An 18,420-nucleotide genomic window follows, 5' to 3' on the forward strand; every position below is an offset into this window, starting at 1 on the left:
TAAGAAGAATAAAAGAAAATTTTGTAATTGTGAGCACAACCCATGAGAAAAAGAAGATGTATGTATTCGGTTGCTTTCTCATAACAAATGTGTAATGATTTAATTTTCTTAAAAAAAAAAATGAATATTTTCTTCAAAGAAGACATTTAGGTTATTCATTAATTTGGTGAATCCAAAATATTTGTATAGAAAGAAAATGAGAAAAAATTAGATAAAACTTAAAACAAAAGTATACTTATATATTGAATAATTTCAAAAATTATATTTATGTCCACTTTTTATAGTGCAATAATACATTGAAAATAAAGTTTTAGAAAACTAATTACATTTTACTAATTCAATTATCATACTTTTTGCACCTCCCTTGTCACATCGTTTATTCTCAATTATTTAGCTAAATCCGAAATTCATCCAAACCTATTTCGTAACCAATTTTATTTCTAAATCAAGTCAAAATTATTTGTAAACCTAAAAACATACTTCATTTGAATGAAAAACTTTGTATGGAGTCTTTCTAATTGTATATTAATTATATTTTTATATTAATTCATCCACTTATATTTTGACATGTCACTTTATATGAAAAACTTTGTATGAAGTCTTCGTAATTGTAATATTATTCTTTTAAAATACCTCATTTGAATCAACAGTGAAGGCCTCATTTGGTTCACATTTTATGTTATAATTCTAAGTAAAAAATAATAAGTTAGAAAAAAAAAAAAATTAAGAAAAAGAAAGGTATTTTGAAATACCTCATTTGTATCACCATTAAAGGGTGGGAATTGGAACTTGCCATTTTGCTAAAACCTTGGGTGGAGAACATTTCGTTTACTCTATAACAACCCTCCTGGCTCGAACTGGGACAAAGTAATATGATCTCGAAGAGCATAGACACCACCGAGTCAACAGAGGGCCGGTGACAGAACTCTCAAATCTTTACATTTTGTCGTTAAGAAAAAACAAAAAAAAGGCAACCAAATAGAATAATTCACATTTACAATCCTTCTGTCTATTTGGTTCTAATGATGAACTTATTTATTTATATAAACAATAATAATTAGTTTTAAAAAGAACATTTGTAATTGTGTACATAAACCATTACAAACGGAAGATGTATTTATTCGGCTGCTTAGTTAGAATAAGGCTTTTAAAGCCTGAGAAATTGCTAATTATTTCAACATAATTTCCTGATTTTCATTTCCATTGATTTACTAATCATCAATTTTCCCATAACTAACCAATGCGAATATCAAAAAATGGATTTTTTTTTTTTTCAATGAAGAAATCTAGATTATTCATTATCTTCGATCTTCTAGAGTTTCAATTGGTGGATCAAAAGTGTTTACATAGAGAGAAAATGAGAAAAAAAATTAGAATTGTCAAATAAATTTTTTTTTTTTTGGGTTAAAAAAAGCCCACTTGAATATTGAATAATCTCAAAAAGTATATTTATGTCCATTTTTACAGTCAAATAATACGTTGAGTAAAAAATTTTAGAAAGCCAATTACATTTTCAAAATTCAAACATGTTGAAATTCCAAGTAACAATTTTGTAATAGTAACTCCTCCTCAGGATCAATATTATTAGCAAGAATGGTTTGTTGTTATTCTCTTTTGTTGAATTAAGATCCTCTCTTGATATTATCGATAATATATAAGTGATGTGCATCTGGTTTGATCCTTGAACAAGCCTTGCAGTATTCAGTACATGTTCATACCAAGGAGCTTATTGATTTGAAGGCTTTCTGATCCTACTATGAAACAAAAAGAAAATGATATGCATTCATTTTATATCACATTTTTGTCCTTAATATATTTTGTAAACTAGAAAAAACATGAATTGCCATGAAGATCGATCGAGAAGAATGGAAAAAAAAAAGATGAAGATTTTGTAAAAGATAATTTTTTTTATCCAAAACAAAATGAAGATTTTGGAAAATATAATTGTGAAGGAGGTGAAAAATCTTCATCTTCCAAAAAAAACCACTAAATGAGAAAATAATAAAAAATAATGAGATGAAATAAGAACTTTCGATATAGAAAAGATCTCGAAATGTAGTTTAGAAGATCTAATAAATGCCAATTCTGTTTAAATTTGATAATAAATAAAAAGGAGGTAGTTTGGAATACCTCTGTTATTACGAAAATCCGCAATAACCAAAGATAGCTAATAGATCAAAACGAGACTATGTAGGATGTGTGCATGATCACAGAGGATCAACAAAGAAGATTTTTTTAAGTGGTTTAATGGGTTAGAACCAAGTCTATATTTATTGATATCTTATTATTTGAACCTGGAATACATGCAAATGGGATACAGGAGGAGAACCGTGACAGCGAGCTTTACGGAGTTTTGCTAGGCAAGATATTTATATGTGTTTTTCCAAGGTTTTTACAGAATTGTGCATGCCTTTCTGGATCTCTCTACCCAAGAAGGGTTGCCTCCAAGAGGGGTTGCCTGGGTAGGAGAAAGGATAGCAGAAGCCCTCTTCCCTTCCAACATGAGTGTGAGATCTACTTATATAGGTTTTCACAGTGATAAACTTATCATTGAAGTTTAACTTGTGGTGAGCCTTTGACTTGTGGGCAATGTTTAACTTGAGAGTGGCGTTTAACTTGCCAGAAGATGCATTGTGAGGTGACCTTTCAAGCGGCTCTTCTATTTTCATGATGACTGTGGCCTCTTGCGTATACCTCCGTATAACGGTGACTGGGGATTGGCGATCAGGGAGAGATTTGCACGCGTAATCCCTCTTAATCTTGATATAGACCAACTCTTGACCCAACTTATGCTAGAATAATTATTTGTACGAGATAATTATTAGGCTAGAGTAATTATGTTTTAAACTAATGAGTTCATTGGTCAAGCCACTTGTTATCGGGACGACACGTGGGACAATCTTAATCGCTTGATTTTAGCACATCTTAGGGACAGATGGCATGAATCTAACGGCCCAGAGAATCAATGCACAACAACCTCTATTTGATTTTCTTGTCAACCCTTGAACTCTGGTGCTTGATGCCAAAGTCCAAACCACAAGGCATGAAACAATAAATTATTTGGGATTCTTATCTCAAGATATAATATATGAATAATGCTACATTTACACTATTTTTATTACATCATGATGTGGTATATGCCACAATCACACAAATTTTATTATAATATTAAAAATTAAAAATAATTAAAATTTTATATAGTTGTGGTATATGTCATATCATGATGTAATGAAAATAATATAAAAAAGTAGTGTAAATGTAGCATTACTCGTAATATATCTGTAAAGCAAAAAACGCGTTTCTTCAATTCAATTCAATCCTCATCATTACTATTAAAAAAAATGGAAAAAATGCTAATTCTGGAACACAAAAGGTTAAAAAATCATATTATATTACTGATTTCTCTACAAATTTGTTTTAAATATATTTTATTTTTATTTTTGTGAAAAAGGGAGGTATTTTAGAATACCTCTATTCATTTTTTATTAATGGTTTGCTTCTGCTGTCAAATCTTGAAACCGTGCCCTCAAGGTTGAAACATATCATCACAACCACTAGGAATAAACTCTCTTTCTATGACATTATATAGCATCCTGCCATGAGAACCTTGGCCCCTAAGGTCCAAACCACAACGCGGCAAGGGAAATTGACAACAAAAATCTCATATGGCTCTATTTATTACCAGAATCTGATATCAGGACTAGTCTACATTATCAAAAAGAAAAAGAAAAATACTAATAATTTAGGTTTAAATAAATGTATTTATTATTGTTGTTTTGGTACTACACCAACACTCAATTATTTCTTTAATACCAAAATTTCCTAATTTAACATTTTAAATATAGGATTGAATCTTTTAACTTAAATATTATATTAATGACAAAAGTTTAACTTTATAGTTAAATAAAAAAATATAAAATTTTAAAGTTAGCTTATTAAATTAATTTCGTTCAAACTATATTCTTTCATGTCATTGTAAAGAAACGCAACTTGTAAAAGCCACATTCTTCGTATTAGATTAATTATCACCAACCTAAACCACCGAGACATATTTAGAATATCCTAATTAAAAAGCACAAGAAGACAATATTGTAAAAGGTGAAAACGATATGAGTATATATTTTTGACGATTGCCACGTGAAATTTAAGGTTAAAGAATTAATCTCATTTCTGGTCGTTCATCATTGACCGTCCATCTTTAATGACGTTTGCTTTAATGATAATATTATTATTCAACCATATAAACCTAAATACCTTAATGCAACAAGCTTTCATTGATTCACCCTTTCTCTTTTTGAATATTTTTCATCCTCACGGCCATCTTTGTTTTTGAATATTTGCAAGGGTAAAGATATATATATATATTTTTTTTTCTGTGAAAGTTAAGGATAATACACAGTTTATTATCCCTTAAATGAATTATTTGAAACGGACACCGACGTGAAAACAAAAAAGAAAATAAATAATTCAACACGGTTTCTAGATTCAAATGGTTATGTGGTGTTTACAGCTATAGTGATTTTTCTGGTGCGCTATAAGTGGATTTGGTTTGAAGTTATATGAAGAAACTACACCAAACTTGAACCTGGGCGGACAGAGCGGTGGTGACTTTAGTTGGTGTGTTGTTAAATTTGTGAATCAGAATTGTATCGAGTTGACTGAGAGCCATTTGTGTGTCTTGGTGGGAGAATGGTCCTACTCCACTTACCACCATAACCATTTTTGAATAATTCTTTCTCCCATGTCTTTTTCATACCGTGACAGTCCGACGGTGGACGCCTCCCTCCGACTCACTGTCTCACATGTATTTTTTTTAGTTATGGTTTAAATTTATCTGTCCATCGTATTCTTATTTTGTAATCAAGTAAAAACTTAAATAAGAAAACGATGGTATTAATTATTAATTAAATTCATTAATAAATATAAACAAAATTATACATGTCAATAGATGTGACTAGGGTTTTCTTATTTTTGTGGCCATGCCCACACGTATACAATGCTTACTGCTTGTATGGCTTCAAGATGATCATATTATTATTATTCACTTGTAGTGGAATTGGAGAAATTCAAGTATTCTCCATACATGCTTTACTCCTTTAGCAAGACAAGAATAGACAAAATATTATTCATGATGTCACTCCAATGTTCTCACCCAAGGTTTAGCGAAATGAGAAGTTCCCACCCCTGGTATCATAAATTCTAGGTTCCCACCCTTAAATTAATAAAAAAATAGTTTAATGTAATGATCAAAGCGTAAAATGGTCATTTCCTTGCGAATAGTGCCTCTAGCGCATTTTAGCAGGAGACAACGCACGTTAACAAGCCTAGTTTCCTGCCTTTTCACCACTTTTTCGGTGATGATGACTTTCCTTGATACCCCCATCTTCTTCCTTGAGCCTCACTTACCAAAATCCCTTTCACCCCTTCCTCGTCGACCCCGTTAATCACTGACAATTGACCGATTTGTAGCTCGTGCAGCCGTCCCTCCTAGACCGACCAATCCCGACCACCAAAATCCAACCTCTCACCATCCATTAACTCACCAATCTCTCCTCTTTTAAACCCCCAACTGACTGGCACGCAATTGCTCTCTATTCGTGGTCGATTTTCCTCTAGGGTTTCTTGTGCGTTTTGTGTATGGGGTTTTGTTTGGAGCATCGGTGGAGTTGATTAGGAGAAATTGATTGTTCAATTGGAGGTTGGTTTGCTTGTAGTCTGTTGTGGTTTCTTTTTTGACTATTTTCTCCATCACCTGTTTGCGGTTTCGCAGACGCCATACGGTGAAAAGAGGAAGGTTGAAGAGAGTGTTACTGAAATAAATTTGAAAGTAAATGATTATTTTTCTAGTTTGGGGGTTTAAAAGTAATTTATTAATCTATTTGTCAAGGGTAGTTTGGTAATAACACTCTTTATATTGTATTAGAATCCAAAAATCACTAATGGTGTTAATTTAAGGGTGAGAATCTATAATTTATGAAACTAGGGGTGGAAACTTGCCATTTCGCTAAACATTGGGTGGGTACATGTCCTTTAGTCCATATAAATATATGGAGGCCGATAGGATNAAAAGAAAAATACTAATAATTTAGGTTTAAATAAATGTATTTATTATTGTTGTTTTGGTACTACACCAACACTTAATTATTTCTTTAATACCAAAATTTCCTAATTTAACATTTTAAATATAGGATTGAATCTTTTTACTTAAATATTATATTAATGACAAAAGTTTAACTTTATAGTTAAATAAAAAAATATAAAATTTTAAAGTTAGCTTATTAAATTAATTTCGTTCAAACTATATTCTTTCATGTCATTGTAAAGAAACCCAACTTGTAAAAGCCACATTCTTCGTATTAGATTAATTATCACCAACCTAAACCATCGAGACATATTTAGAATATCCTAATTAAAAAGCACAAGAAGACAATATTGTAAAAGGTGAAAACGATATGAGTATATATTTTTGACGATTGCCACGTGAAATTTAAGGTTAAAGAATTAATCTCATTTCTGGTCGTTCATCATTGACCGTCCATCTTTAATGACGTTTGCTTTAATGATAATATTATTATTCAACCATATAAACCTAAATACCTTTAATGTGGCAAGCTTTCATTGATTCACCCTTTCTCTTTTTGAATATTTTTCATCCTCACGGCCATCTTTGTTTTTGAATATTTGCAAGGGTAAAGATATATATATATATTTTTTTTTCTGTGAAAGTTAAGGATAATACACAGTTTATTATCCCTTAAATGAATGATTTGAAACGGACACCGACGTGAAAACAAAAAAGAAAATAAATAATTCAACACGGTTTCTAGATTCAAATGGTTATGTGGTGTTTACAGCTATAGTGATTTTTCTGGTGAGCTATAAGTGGATTTGGTTTGAAGTTATATGAAGAAACTACACCAAACTTGAACCTGGGCGGACAGAGCGGTGGTGACTTTAGTTGGTGTGTTGTTAAATTTGTGAATCAGAATTGTATCGAGTTGACTGAGAGCCATTTGTGTGTCTTGGTGGGAGAATGGTCCTACTCCACTTACCACCATAACCATTTTTGAATAATTCTTTCTCCCATGTCTTTTTCATACCGTGACAGTCCGACGGTGGACGCCTCCCTCCGACTCACTGTCTCACATGTATTTTTTTTAGTTATGGTTTAAATTTATCTGTCCATCGTATTCTTATTTTGTAATCAAGTAAAAACTTAAATAAGAAAACGATGGTATTAATTATTACTTTAGTCCATATAAATATATGGAGGCCGATAGGACCAAACATGAAACATAACAGAATATGATTGAAATAATAATGTTAACCAGTGTTCTAAAACTTGACCAAGTCTGATTGGTTCAACTAGTTGGATCGGGAACCGGAGTCTCTTTGATTATGATTAAAACGATATAAGTATATATTCTTGACAATTACATGTGAAATTTATGATTATAGAACTAATCTCATTTCTAATCGATTATCACGCACCGTCCATCTTTGATTATGTTTGCTTTAATGTTAATATTATTATTCAACCATGGAACCTAAATACCTTTAATGTGGCAAGCTTTCATTGATTCACCCATTTTCTTTTTGAATATTTTTCATCCTCACGACCATCTTTCTTTTTTTAAGAATATTAGCAAGGGTAAAAATGTTTCTAGAAATTTGACATTCACTCATAAATATTTCAAATCGTTTAATGAATAGTAAATTGAGGTTAGATTTAACTTTGTGGATAGATTAAAAAAAAAAAACTAAATTTAAAACGAAAAAATATTTCAAATCATTTAGGTTTTAAACTTTTAGAATTCAAACTGATTTTCATATTTTTATACTTTTTAATAAAGAGTTCAAACGATTTTCCTTATTTTTATTATTTTCTTTTGTCTTATTCAGTTTCTTTTTTTTTTTTTTTTTTTTTTTTTTTCTGTGACAGTTAAGGATAATTCACAGTTTATTATCCCTTAGAATAGATAAATGATTTGAATGGGCACCGACGTGAAAATCAAAAAGAAAATAAATATTTAACCGGTTGCTAGATTCCAATGGTTATTTGGTGTTTACAGCTATAGTGATTTTTCTGAGAATGAAACAGTCATATTTCACTTAATCAATCATTCATTCACTTAATAAAAAAAATATTTAAAAAAAAAAATGTCTTAAATCTAGCAATATTTCACTAATTTATGGCTTTTTTTTTTTTTTTTTTAAATGGGAAGGGATGATTTTTAAAAATCAAGGGAGTTTGATTTTTTTATTTTATTTTTTTTAACCAGAGTGTTCGACCAATTTACCCACCCTCAATTATTCTTGAGATCCATTAAATACCCTACAAGCTTATCTCTGTGAGACTCGAACACAAAACCTTTAGTAACCCACCCAGATAACTAAAGTCTTGTCATCCAACCAGAAACCGAGTGATTAAGGGAGTTTAATGTTATTGAAAAAAGTTGAGTGCATGAACCTGTCAATTTTCTCCTGAAATTTGTATGCCTCATGTTACCAAAGCTTTCACCAAAGCAATACCTAACAAATGAGCCTCAATCAATCAAACTCACCGAATCACCAATTTTCTCCTGAAATTTGTATGCTCCATGTTACCAAAGCTTTCACCAAAGCAATACCTAACAAATGAGCCTCAATCAATCAAATTCACCGAATCACCGTCTCTTGTTTGTAGAGGAGAAAATTCCATTTTTTGAAATAAGAGGGATAAAAATGGAATTCTCCATAGATTGTGAAATGGTTGAGGAGAAGAAATATTGTAAGCAAAAAGCCCCATCTCGAGGCTTTTTTTTTATTTGTTTTTTTTTTTTTTTTGTTATCATGGGTATCTGCGCCTGTTTACGTATACTTCAACTAATTCTTCATAGCCTTGAAAGTCTGATCGGATAATTCTCTAATGATCACCTCTATTAAGATATAAGAGGACTCGAATTTAGGAGTATGACAAATTTCCTTTTGTTCTTTTATTATTCCGCCCATTGGTAGTTTTTTTTTTAATTTGTTTGTGACCAACTTTTGCCTGAGCAAAGCGCATGCAACAAAACAACAAAACAAAAATAAGAGAGTGAAAATTGTGCATATGCAATGAATGTGTCTACAATTACAATTGGAAGTACTACTTCAACTTTTGCTTTCTGCTTTCTACTTGCTACTTCTGCTTCTTGAAAAGCTGGTGATGGTGAAGACAGAAAGATCAGTCTCTTCACTGCGAGACTAGACTTGACAGTGTCATGGCTGCTACTGTGTTCAGAGTTTGGACTGTTTCATTCATGGAGCTTGAAGCAATGGCCACGGATTTACTTTAGTAGGTTGAAGTGGTGTGTTTAGTCTGGAGTTGTACGAAGAAACTTCCACCAAACAAGCTAAAACCTGAGCGGACAGGGCGGTGGTGACTTTAGTTGGCGTGTTGTTAAATTTGTGAATCAGCATTCGGCTGGCTGCCTTCTGTCTTGTATTGATTTGACCGAGAGCCATTTCTGTCTCTTGGTGGGACAGATCGGCGCCGCATCTAATCGATATTGCATTACGATATATTCTATCACCATTTGATGATGGTGGTTAGAATGTCACAAATATGACCGGATGAAAGATGTTTTTACCAATTTATAAATTTTTGGCTTCGTTTGGTTCATAATTGGGTATTTTTGGAAAAAAATTTCTGAAAAAAGTTAAAAAAAAGTTGCATTTGGTAGGTATTACGATGTAGGATTTATAAATTAATAAAATACCCCTTATATTTGTTTATTTATAAAACACCCCCTATAATAAAATCTTAAAAATTAACAAAAACACCCCCAACCCAATGTCAAATACGGACAGTCGGCCACCACCGCCGGAGGGTGGCCGGGTTCACCATATTGGCACATGACCGGCTGGATCTTGCCGGTCGTGTGCCGATATGGCCTTTGCCGGCCAGATCCACGGTGGATCTGGCTGACAAAGGCCAGATCTACGGCCAGATCTGGCCGTCAACAGCCAGATCTGGCCATATTTTCTCGTCAACGACAACCAACAAACGGTCGTCATTGATGGTCAACGACGACCGTTTGTTTGCCGTCGTTATAAACCGTTACGGCCAAAGATCTGGCCGTCAACGGCCAGATCTTTGGCCTTAGATCTGGCCTTTTCCGGCCAGATCCACCGTGGATCTGATCGGAAAAGGCTAGATCGGCGCACTACCGGCCAGATTCAGCCGGTAGTGCGTCATCCTAACAGATTCCGACCATTTTCCGGCAGTGGTGGCCGGAATCTGGTAAATATGAATTACTGGGGTGTTTTTGTAATTTTTAAAAAAATATTTAGGGGTATTTAATTAAATTATCAAATTTAAGGGGTTTAAAAAAAGTTGAATAATATTGGAAGTAGTATTCCCAAAAATCAAAGTTTTTGGGTATTTTACTGTTTAACTTTTTTGGGAATACTAAAAGTAGTATTCCCAATTGGCAACCAAACGGAGCCTTTATTATTGAAAATATTTAGTTAAATTAACAAAATTAAGAGGTTAAAAATAATCTACATATTTTCAGAAAATATTATTAAAAATATACAAAACTTTTTTTAGAATACTTCGACTCAACTTTTTTCAAAAAACTATTCTAAAAACTTAGGCTCCGTTTGGTTTATTATTGGATAGTTTTTAGAATATTCTTTTGAAAAAAGTTAAATTAGAAGGGTATTACGATGTAGAATTTTAAAAATTAACATAAATACCTCCTATATTTATTTATTTACTAAACAACCCTAAATATAATATTCAAAATTAACAAAACACCCTCAATCCACTCATAAATAAGGACAACCGGCCACCACCGCCGGAGAGTGGTCGGAGTTACCGTATCGGCTTATAACCGGCTCGATATTGCCGATCGTGTGGCGATTTGACCTTTTTCGACCAGATCCATTGTGGATCTGGCAAAAAAAGGCCAGATCTATGGTTAGATCTGGCCGCATTTGGTTATCTTGGCCGTCATTGACGATTGTCTACGACCAAAGATCTGGTCAGAAAAAACTAGATCGATGTACTACCGGCAAAATTCAGCCGATAATATGCTATTACACTAGATTTCGACCAGCTGTCGACAGTGGTGGTCGAAATCTGATAAATTTGGATTGTTGAGGTGTTTTTGTCAATTTTTTAAAATTTTTTTAGAGATTATTTAGTTAAATTAATAAATTTAGGAGGATTAAAAGGAATTTGAATAATTTAAAAAACTATTTTAAAAATAGGTGAAATAAAGTTAACTGTTTTAGGAAAACTAGAAAAGTTTTTCCGATATGTGAACCGAGCCTAAGATATGGTAATAATGTTTAATTAAATTTATTAATAAATATAATCAAAATTATACATGTCTAACCACATGTACACGATGCTGACTGCTGGTATGGCTTCAAGATGATCATATTGGAGAAATTCTCCATACATGCCTTACTCCTGTATTAAGACAAGAATAGACAAAATATAATCAATGATGTCACTCTAAATTTTGTTCTTTGTTAAAAGGAGAATCTTCATATTTAAAACAAAATCTATATAAATGCCGATACGTCAAACATGAAACACAGCAGTATAGGACCGTAAGAGTAATGTTAACCTGTTATAAAATTGACTCAACACAGCAGTATATGTAGCCCATACCTCAAAGAGTGTTTGGGTCGTTCAAAAATATCTCAGTTAATTTTTCAGAATCTTAAGCTATGAGACAGATAAGAGTTTTAGTTAAATCTCTTATTCTTATTAAAAGTTGTGGAACCCCTATTAATAACAACCAAAGAAAAATTTAAATTTTAAACCTTTTAAAGAATACATTCAAAAGTCCGTATATAATCATTCGATCCAACGAAAACTCTTTATGTTATTGGTTGTTATACTTTTTTACAATATACTAATAAAAAAGTCTGATATTTATAGATTTTACTAATAAAAATATATTAATGTTTTATAAGGCCACTGGTTTCCTAACCTTGATCAAACACTCACTGATTTACCCCTATTCCATTAAGATAATCAGTACTTTTTTTCTTCTAGAAAAAGAAGAATAAATTGAATTTTGAACGGCTAAATCGATAAGTCTGAGTCACAAACCGAGTCCACTCACTTCCTCCCAAAACAACACGTTCTGGATCCAGATTCGTGATAACTCCGTCCCTTATTATTCTTGGGGTCCGGAGACTCCATGACCAAAGCGTTGAATTTATACAACTTCAAAAAATGATTTACGATTTACAGAGAGAAAAAACGTGGCAAAAATTCCCTCCGTGTCCCTCAAGATATTATTTATGTAGCCCACATGTCACACCACTATTTAAGCTCAATCTTTATTTCAATCGACGTCATCTTCCTATATAAATCACCATAACCCTTTCCTTCAACCTCAACTACAAATTACATTTTACTTTTCTTCAACGTTAACGTTCACTTTTCTCTCTACCTTATAACATAAACAATCTCGTTTCTGAGGTTTGAACGATAGAAAAAGTAAAAAAACTGAGAGAAATGAAGGCGGGAGTGGTGGTGGACGACGGCTTTATCTATGCAGAAGAGACCTATCTCACTGTGTTGAAGACCTCGTTGTTCTTCGCCAACGACGGCTTCACCGTTTACGACTGTAAAGGTGAGTTGGTCTTCCGAGTTGACTCCTACGGCCCCGACACTCATGACAGAGATGAACTCGTTCTCATGGACGCCCACGGCAAGTGTCTCCTCACTGTCCGGAGAAAGGTATTGATTCTATCTTTTGCTCTTTAGTGTACTGTAAAAATGTTTTTGAATCGATGAGTTAACTCATCGTTCAGATTTGGAATAATTGAGTCGATACAGCCTGTTGTGTTAATCTGTGTCGTGTTGATTTTAATGAACAGAGGCCAAGTCTACATCAAAGGTGGGAGGGGTATGTGGGGGAGAGAGTGGAGGGTCAGAAACCGATCTTTAGCGTGCGAAGATCATCGATAATTGGACGGTCGAGCGTGACGGTCGAGATGTACGAGAATCCAGGTGAGGAGTACCAGATCGAAGGTAACTTCGCGCAGCGTTGCTGCACGATCTTCAATGCGATGAAGGAATCAGTAGCTGAGATTCGACGCAAAGTGGATGCTTCAACGCAGGTGATGCTTGGTAAAGATGTGTTCTCATTGTGCGTCAAGCCTGGGTTTGATGGGGCCTTCGCCATGGGATTGGTGCTGGTGCTTGATCGGATCAACGGTTATGATAATTTTGAGGATAATGGAGTTGTAGTGGACCCTCCTACAGAAGAATAGTTTTCAAGTGTTTTTCTAATTGTCTTGGTGGGGGACTTTGGGGAATTTTTCTTACTGTATTGCTTATGGGATGTTTATGACTTTGTATTTTAAACTCACGTTACTAATTTTAAAAGCAGATTCTAGTTTGTGCATTTATATATTTTTTATTTATTTATGATAATATACAAAGGACACAAATTTCCCGTTATTATAAAAATAATTGATGTGGGGATATTTTACACCACCAAAAATAAATAAATAAATTCACACAAAAAGATTAAAAAGTTTGTGTGCCGACTACATTGAGATGACTTTTTAAGGGTTGTCATTAAGGCTGATCTAAAAAATCTGTAAACCAAATTGAACTGGTAACAGACTAGAATGAAATCTGTTCGGTTTCTATTCAAAAATTTCTTTGAACTGATTTTTCGGTTGAGTTATCGGTTTAATGGATTCTGAGAATCGATTAACCAAAACTGGTTTTTGAAATTGGTTTTGCAATAAAAATTAAAAAGTCCAAAAGGGACAAAACCGATTAATCGGTTCAGTGAATTGTTTTAAAGTTTTGGTGTACATTTTTACACTGTTCTGGGAAAAACCGATTCAAAACTTGTTAATCGATTCTTGAAGACTAGCTAACCGGAAAAGTGGTTCGATTCAAAACTATTTTTCCTCGGAACTTGTTCGATTTTGTTTCAAGAATTTCTCTGAACTAGAAAACCAGTTTAGTTAAAGAAAATAGGTATTCGGACTAATTAACCGGTTTTGAACACCCCTAGTTGTCATATCAAATCATGGTTAATTGGTTTTGAACACCCTTAGTTGTCATATCTAGTGATTTGAGTGTAAATTCAGTGTTGGTGGTGTAGGGTTTCTTAATGCCACATACCTTTTATTTAAAGAAAATTTTCTTACACTTTTAAAAAGGTAGTGTCGTTATTTTATTTTATTTTTTTATTAAGATATTTCGGTTTATTAATAATATCAAGTATCAACCTTAATATAAAAACAAAATAAAGAAAAAGTGGCTTTATAGGGTTATATATTTTTCTGTGGACTCGTTGATACGTGATCATTATGTGGAGACTTTACTCCAAACCTATCAGTACGCTTACGTATTGTTATGTGAAACTCTTTAGTCTTTATTCACTCACCTTTAGCCTATACCGTCATTGATGAAATATTGAAATAAAGTTGTGTCGTAATAAATAACTTAAGCTTTTAATTTAATTATAAGTGTTTAATCTTCTAAATGGTAATAGAGCAAGTTACCATAGACCTAAAGAGGTAATAGTTGACCTACATGTTTTTTTTTTTTTTTTAACAACACAAATATAAATCGATTCCAACTAATAATTGTTAGACTTTTACAATATGGTCCTACACTTCTCATATAATTACATTTTGGTTCCTGTTGATGTGGTCATACGGTTGTGTCTCTGAGCAGTTGCTTTGATGGAAAGACAACTGCATATAAGAAAGAGAACTTTACAGGTCCCTATTGATGCAGTTTTAATTTATTGATTCCCAAAAACTATCACCCAAATTGCAGTCAGTGGAAGATCCTGTAATTTATAAAGGAGAAGAAGATCAAAGAACAATTGATATGGCTGGAGGTTTGTCATTTACTTCCGCATATATTCCATGAAGATTTTATACTGAAATTGATTATATTGTAAAGAATATTGGAATATGAATATATTTTATTTGGTATCAGAGCTTATTTTGAATCTATGCTAGCATGAAGTTGTTTGTTACAAATCTGAAAAATATTGCATAAAAATTAGGATTTTCCCATTAAAACCGTACTGTAAATCAAGCATAACTTTTATTATAAATAGAATTTGTTTTCGATTTTGATGTCATTGGAATCCTTGTTGAAAAAGCTTCCAACGGTATATTATTTGTCAAAAACGGAGTTCTGGATGCAAGTTATGCTAGTTTAAAGTTTTGGTTAGTAGTTATTGTTTGGGTGTTTTCGGAAGCCATTTATGGCATCGATTAGGACGAAATTGTCATTGGGTGTCACTGATATATGTTATATGTCACCTTTGGGTTTCCATGGAAACGCCGGAAAAAATGGCCGGAAACGGGTGTTGTGAATCTGGAAAATATTGGGTAAAAGTTGCAGAAAACCGGGTCAAGAAGAACCGACCAATAGGATAAACGGGTCAAACCGAGGTCAAGGCAAAGTCAAACCGGATCAAACGACCGGTCAACCCAACCCAAACGTTTAGTCAACCCGACCCCGGTCAACAGTCCAGACGGTCAATGAACCGGTCAACGGATCAAACCGGAAAATGAACCGGTCAACGAACCGGTCCAATGGGACAAACCGGGTTAACCGACCCGGTCAAAATGGGTAACCCGACCCTGGTCAAGACCCGGCGCGTGCAGGCGCGTGCAGTTCGTGCGCTTGCGTCAGGGCGTGAGGGTGCGTGTATGCGGTGCAAGCGCGTGACAGGATCGTGGGCGCGTGAGGGCGCGTGAGAGTGTGTGTGCCTTCGGCGGCGCGTGGGGGCGCGTCCTTTAGTCACGGTGGCGCGTGGAAGTCGGTGAAGCTTGTATGATGGTTTTTTATGTTATATATTACTTTCTTATGCATAAAAATGTATTATTCTTGCATTGATTGTGTGATATTATACAAATTATGTTATAAATATTTGATGTTTATGATCGTATATATTTTGATTAATTTAGAGTAGCCGCAGCATCTAAATTATGATAATATATGCATTAAGAATATTAGTTATTGATCATATTAGGTTAATAACATCGTTTTGTAGTTAATCAATTAGTTAATCATTTACCCACAGGGAATGTTATATTTATGATTAATTAGGGATGAAATAGAATTATTTTATTCTTAATTAGCCCACGGTATTATGAATATTAATAATTTCTAGTTTCATCATTAAAGGATAATGAACATAATATGTAATGTCTTTACCCACAGGGAGATTTTTTATGATATGTCGATTCATTATGATTTATATTTGTTTTACATTGGTAAACTTATAATTGTTATGATGGTTTGTGCATATTTATTTAGTAAGCATGTCTATTGATACCTACAGTTGATCAAACTTTGATGATGGTTGAGGATAAGGTTCCTAATTTAAATGGTGATAACTATAAATCCTGAGAGAGGCTGTCCTCCTTCATTTGGGTGCATAGATCTTGACTATGCTTTCGTAAGGAAGAGCCACCAACACCTACAGATACTAGCTCTCAAGCTGAGATTGTTTGTATGAACGGTGGGAGCGATCTAACCGTTTAAGCTGATGTTCATCAAATCTCACATTACGAGTAGTATCCGTGGGTCGATACGGAGTGTGAAAATGTCAAGGATCTTATGGAGGCAATTCATGCACAGTTTGAAACATCAGACAAGGCATTAGGAAGCATCCTAATGAGTGATTGACATCCATGAAGTTGACTAGTATTAAGGAGTCCGTGAGCATATTATGAAAATGAGGGACATAGCTGCTCAGTTGAAATCCCTTCAGATGTGATTAAGATGATTTCCTGGTGCATTATGTCCTGAACTCTCTTCTCGTCTCATTATACTCCTTTCAAGATATCTTATAACACCAGAAGGATAAATGGTCAATCAATGAGCTTTTGACCATGTGTGTTAGGAGGAGGAGAGACTGCTTCAGGAAGTGAATGAAACTGCACATCTGGTGACAGGAAATGTCAAGTACCCTTCAAATAAGAATAAAAGTGGAGGGAAAAGGCAAGCTGCACGAAATTGTGAGCAAAGGTAATAAGGACAATACAAGTGTTTCTTCTGTAAAAGATGGGACAATAGAAGAAAGATTGTCCTAAGAGAAAAGCCTGGCTTGATAAGAAAGGTAACCTCTTATTCTTGTGTGTTATGAATCTATATGATTTGTGTTTCCATAATGATTGGTGGATTGATTCTGGTTCTACAATCCCTGTTTCTAATACCATACAGGGTTTTCTGGATAAAGGAAGCCATTAGGAAGTGAATGCAGCATATTCAGGAATAGGATGCCTTCACGTGTTGAAGCTGTTGGAACTTTTAGATTTATTTTAAGTACTAATTATGTTTTGGATTTGGAACGAACCTTATATCCTAGTTTTTCTAGAATTAATTTCTGTTTCTAAACTTGTACCATGTGGATACTCTTTCAACTTTTATGGTAGTTCTTTTAATTTAATTAAGAACTCATCTATTGTGGGAATGGTACTTGGTTGATGGTTTGTTTAAAATTATTTAAGTGATACTGTTCCTTATAGTCTTATGACTTCACATGCTAACACTGGTATGAAACGTACTATTATGTATGAAAATCTTCCTTTTTGTGGCATAGGAGATTAGGACCATCTCCATTGATAGGATTAAAAGGTTGGTAAATGCTGGAGTTTTGAAACTCTTGACTTTACTGACTTTGATACTTGTGTAGACGCATTAAGGAAAGCAGACTAACAAATCCAGAAGGGTGCCAGGAAGAGTTCTGAACTTTTAGAAATCTACACACAAATATATGTTGCCCTGACATGAGCTCTAGTGGTCAGAAATATTTCATCACCTTTATTGATGATACTCACGATAATGTATCTCTATATGCTTTATCACAAGGATGAAGCGTTGGATGCTTTCAAATATAATAAAGCAGAAGTAGAGAAACAATGTGGAAAACAAAATAAGATCGTGAGATCTGATAGAGGTGGTGAAATTAGGTAGATACACTGGTATAGGACAAGCACTTAGTATTTGCTAAATTTCTTCAAGAGCAAGGTATTGTGGCTCAGTACACTGCCTGGCACACCATCTCAGAATGGTGTAGCAGAACGGAGAAATAGACAATAATGGATATGGTACGGAGTATGCTAAGTAAATCCAAACTTCCTCATTCTTTGTGGATTGAAGCTCTAAAAACTGCAGCGTATATATTAAACCGAGTTCCAACTAAGGCGGTTCCCAAAGCCCTTCGAATTATGAAAGGTTGGAAACCAAGTTTAAGTCATTTACGCAGGGGTTGCCCAGTTGAGGTTAGAGTTATAATCCAAAGAACGGAAGTTAGATCCTAGGACTATTAGTGCATATTTTATTGGATATGCAGAAAAATCCAAGGGATATAAGTTTTATTGTCCTAACCATTCCAGTAGAATTGTTGAATCAGAAATGCCAAATTTCTTGAA

General features: G+C 33.7%; 1 protein-coding gene across 1 annotated transcript; it reads left to right on the forward strand.

Moving 5' to 3' along the window:
• Positions 1–12,367: 12,367 nt before the first annotated feature.
• Positions 12,368–13,398, forward strand: LOC116117866 (protein LURP-one-related 12-like). Its single transcript, XM_031403876.1, has 2 exons — positions 12,368–12,730; positions 12,871–13,398. The coding sequence occupies exons 1-2, from the start codon at positions 12,506–12,508 to the stop codon at positions 13,264–13,266; spliced, it is 621 nt and encodes a 206-aa protein (XP_031259736.1). The 5' UTR covers positions 12,368–12,505; the 3' UTR covers positions 13,267–13,398.
• Positions 13,399–18,420: the final 5,022 nt, after the last annotated feature.

The sequence above is a fragment of the Pistacia vera genome, unplaced genomic scaffold (genome assembly GCF_008641045.1).
Source record: "Pistacia vera cultivar Batoury unplaced genomic scaffold, PisVer_v2 Contig824, whole genome shotgun sequence".
In the NCBI taxonomy this organism is placed as follows: Eukaryota; Viridiplantae; Streptophyta; class Magnoliopsida; order Sapindales; family Anacardiaceae; genus Pistacia; species Pistacia vera.

Bases quoted from the DNA above. Each gene is read 5' to 3' on its own strand.
- LOC116117866 (XM_031403876.1), top strand. From the start codon at position 12,506: ATGAAGGCGGGAGTGGTGGTGGACGACGGCTTTATCTATGCAGAAGAG. The intron at 12,731-12,870 runs GTATTGATTCTA...TTTAATGAACAG, and splicing joins TCCTCACTGTCCGGAGAAAG to AGGCCAAGTCTACATCAAAG.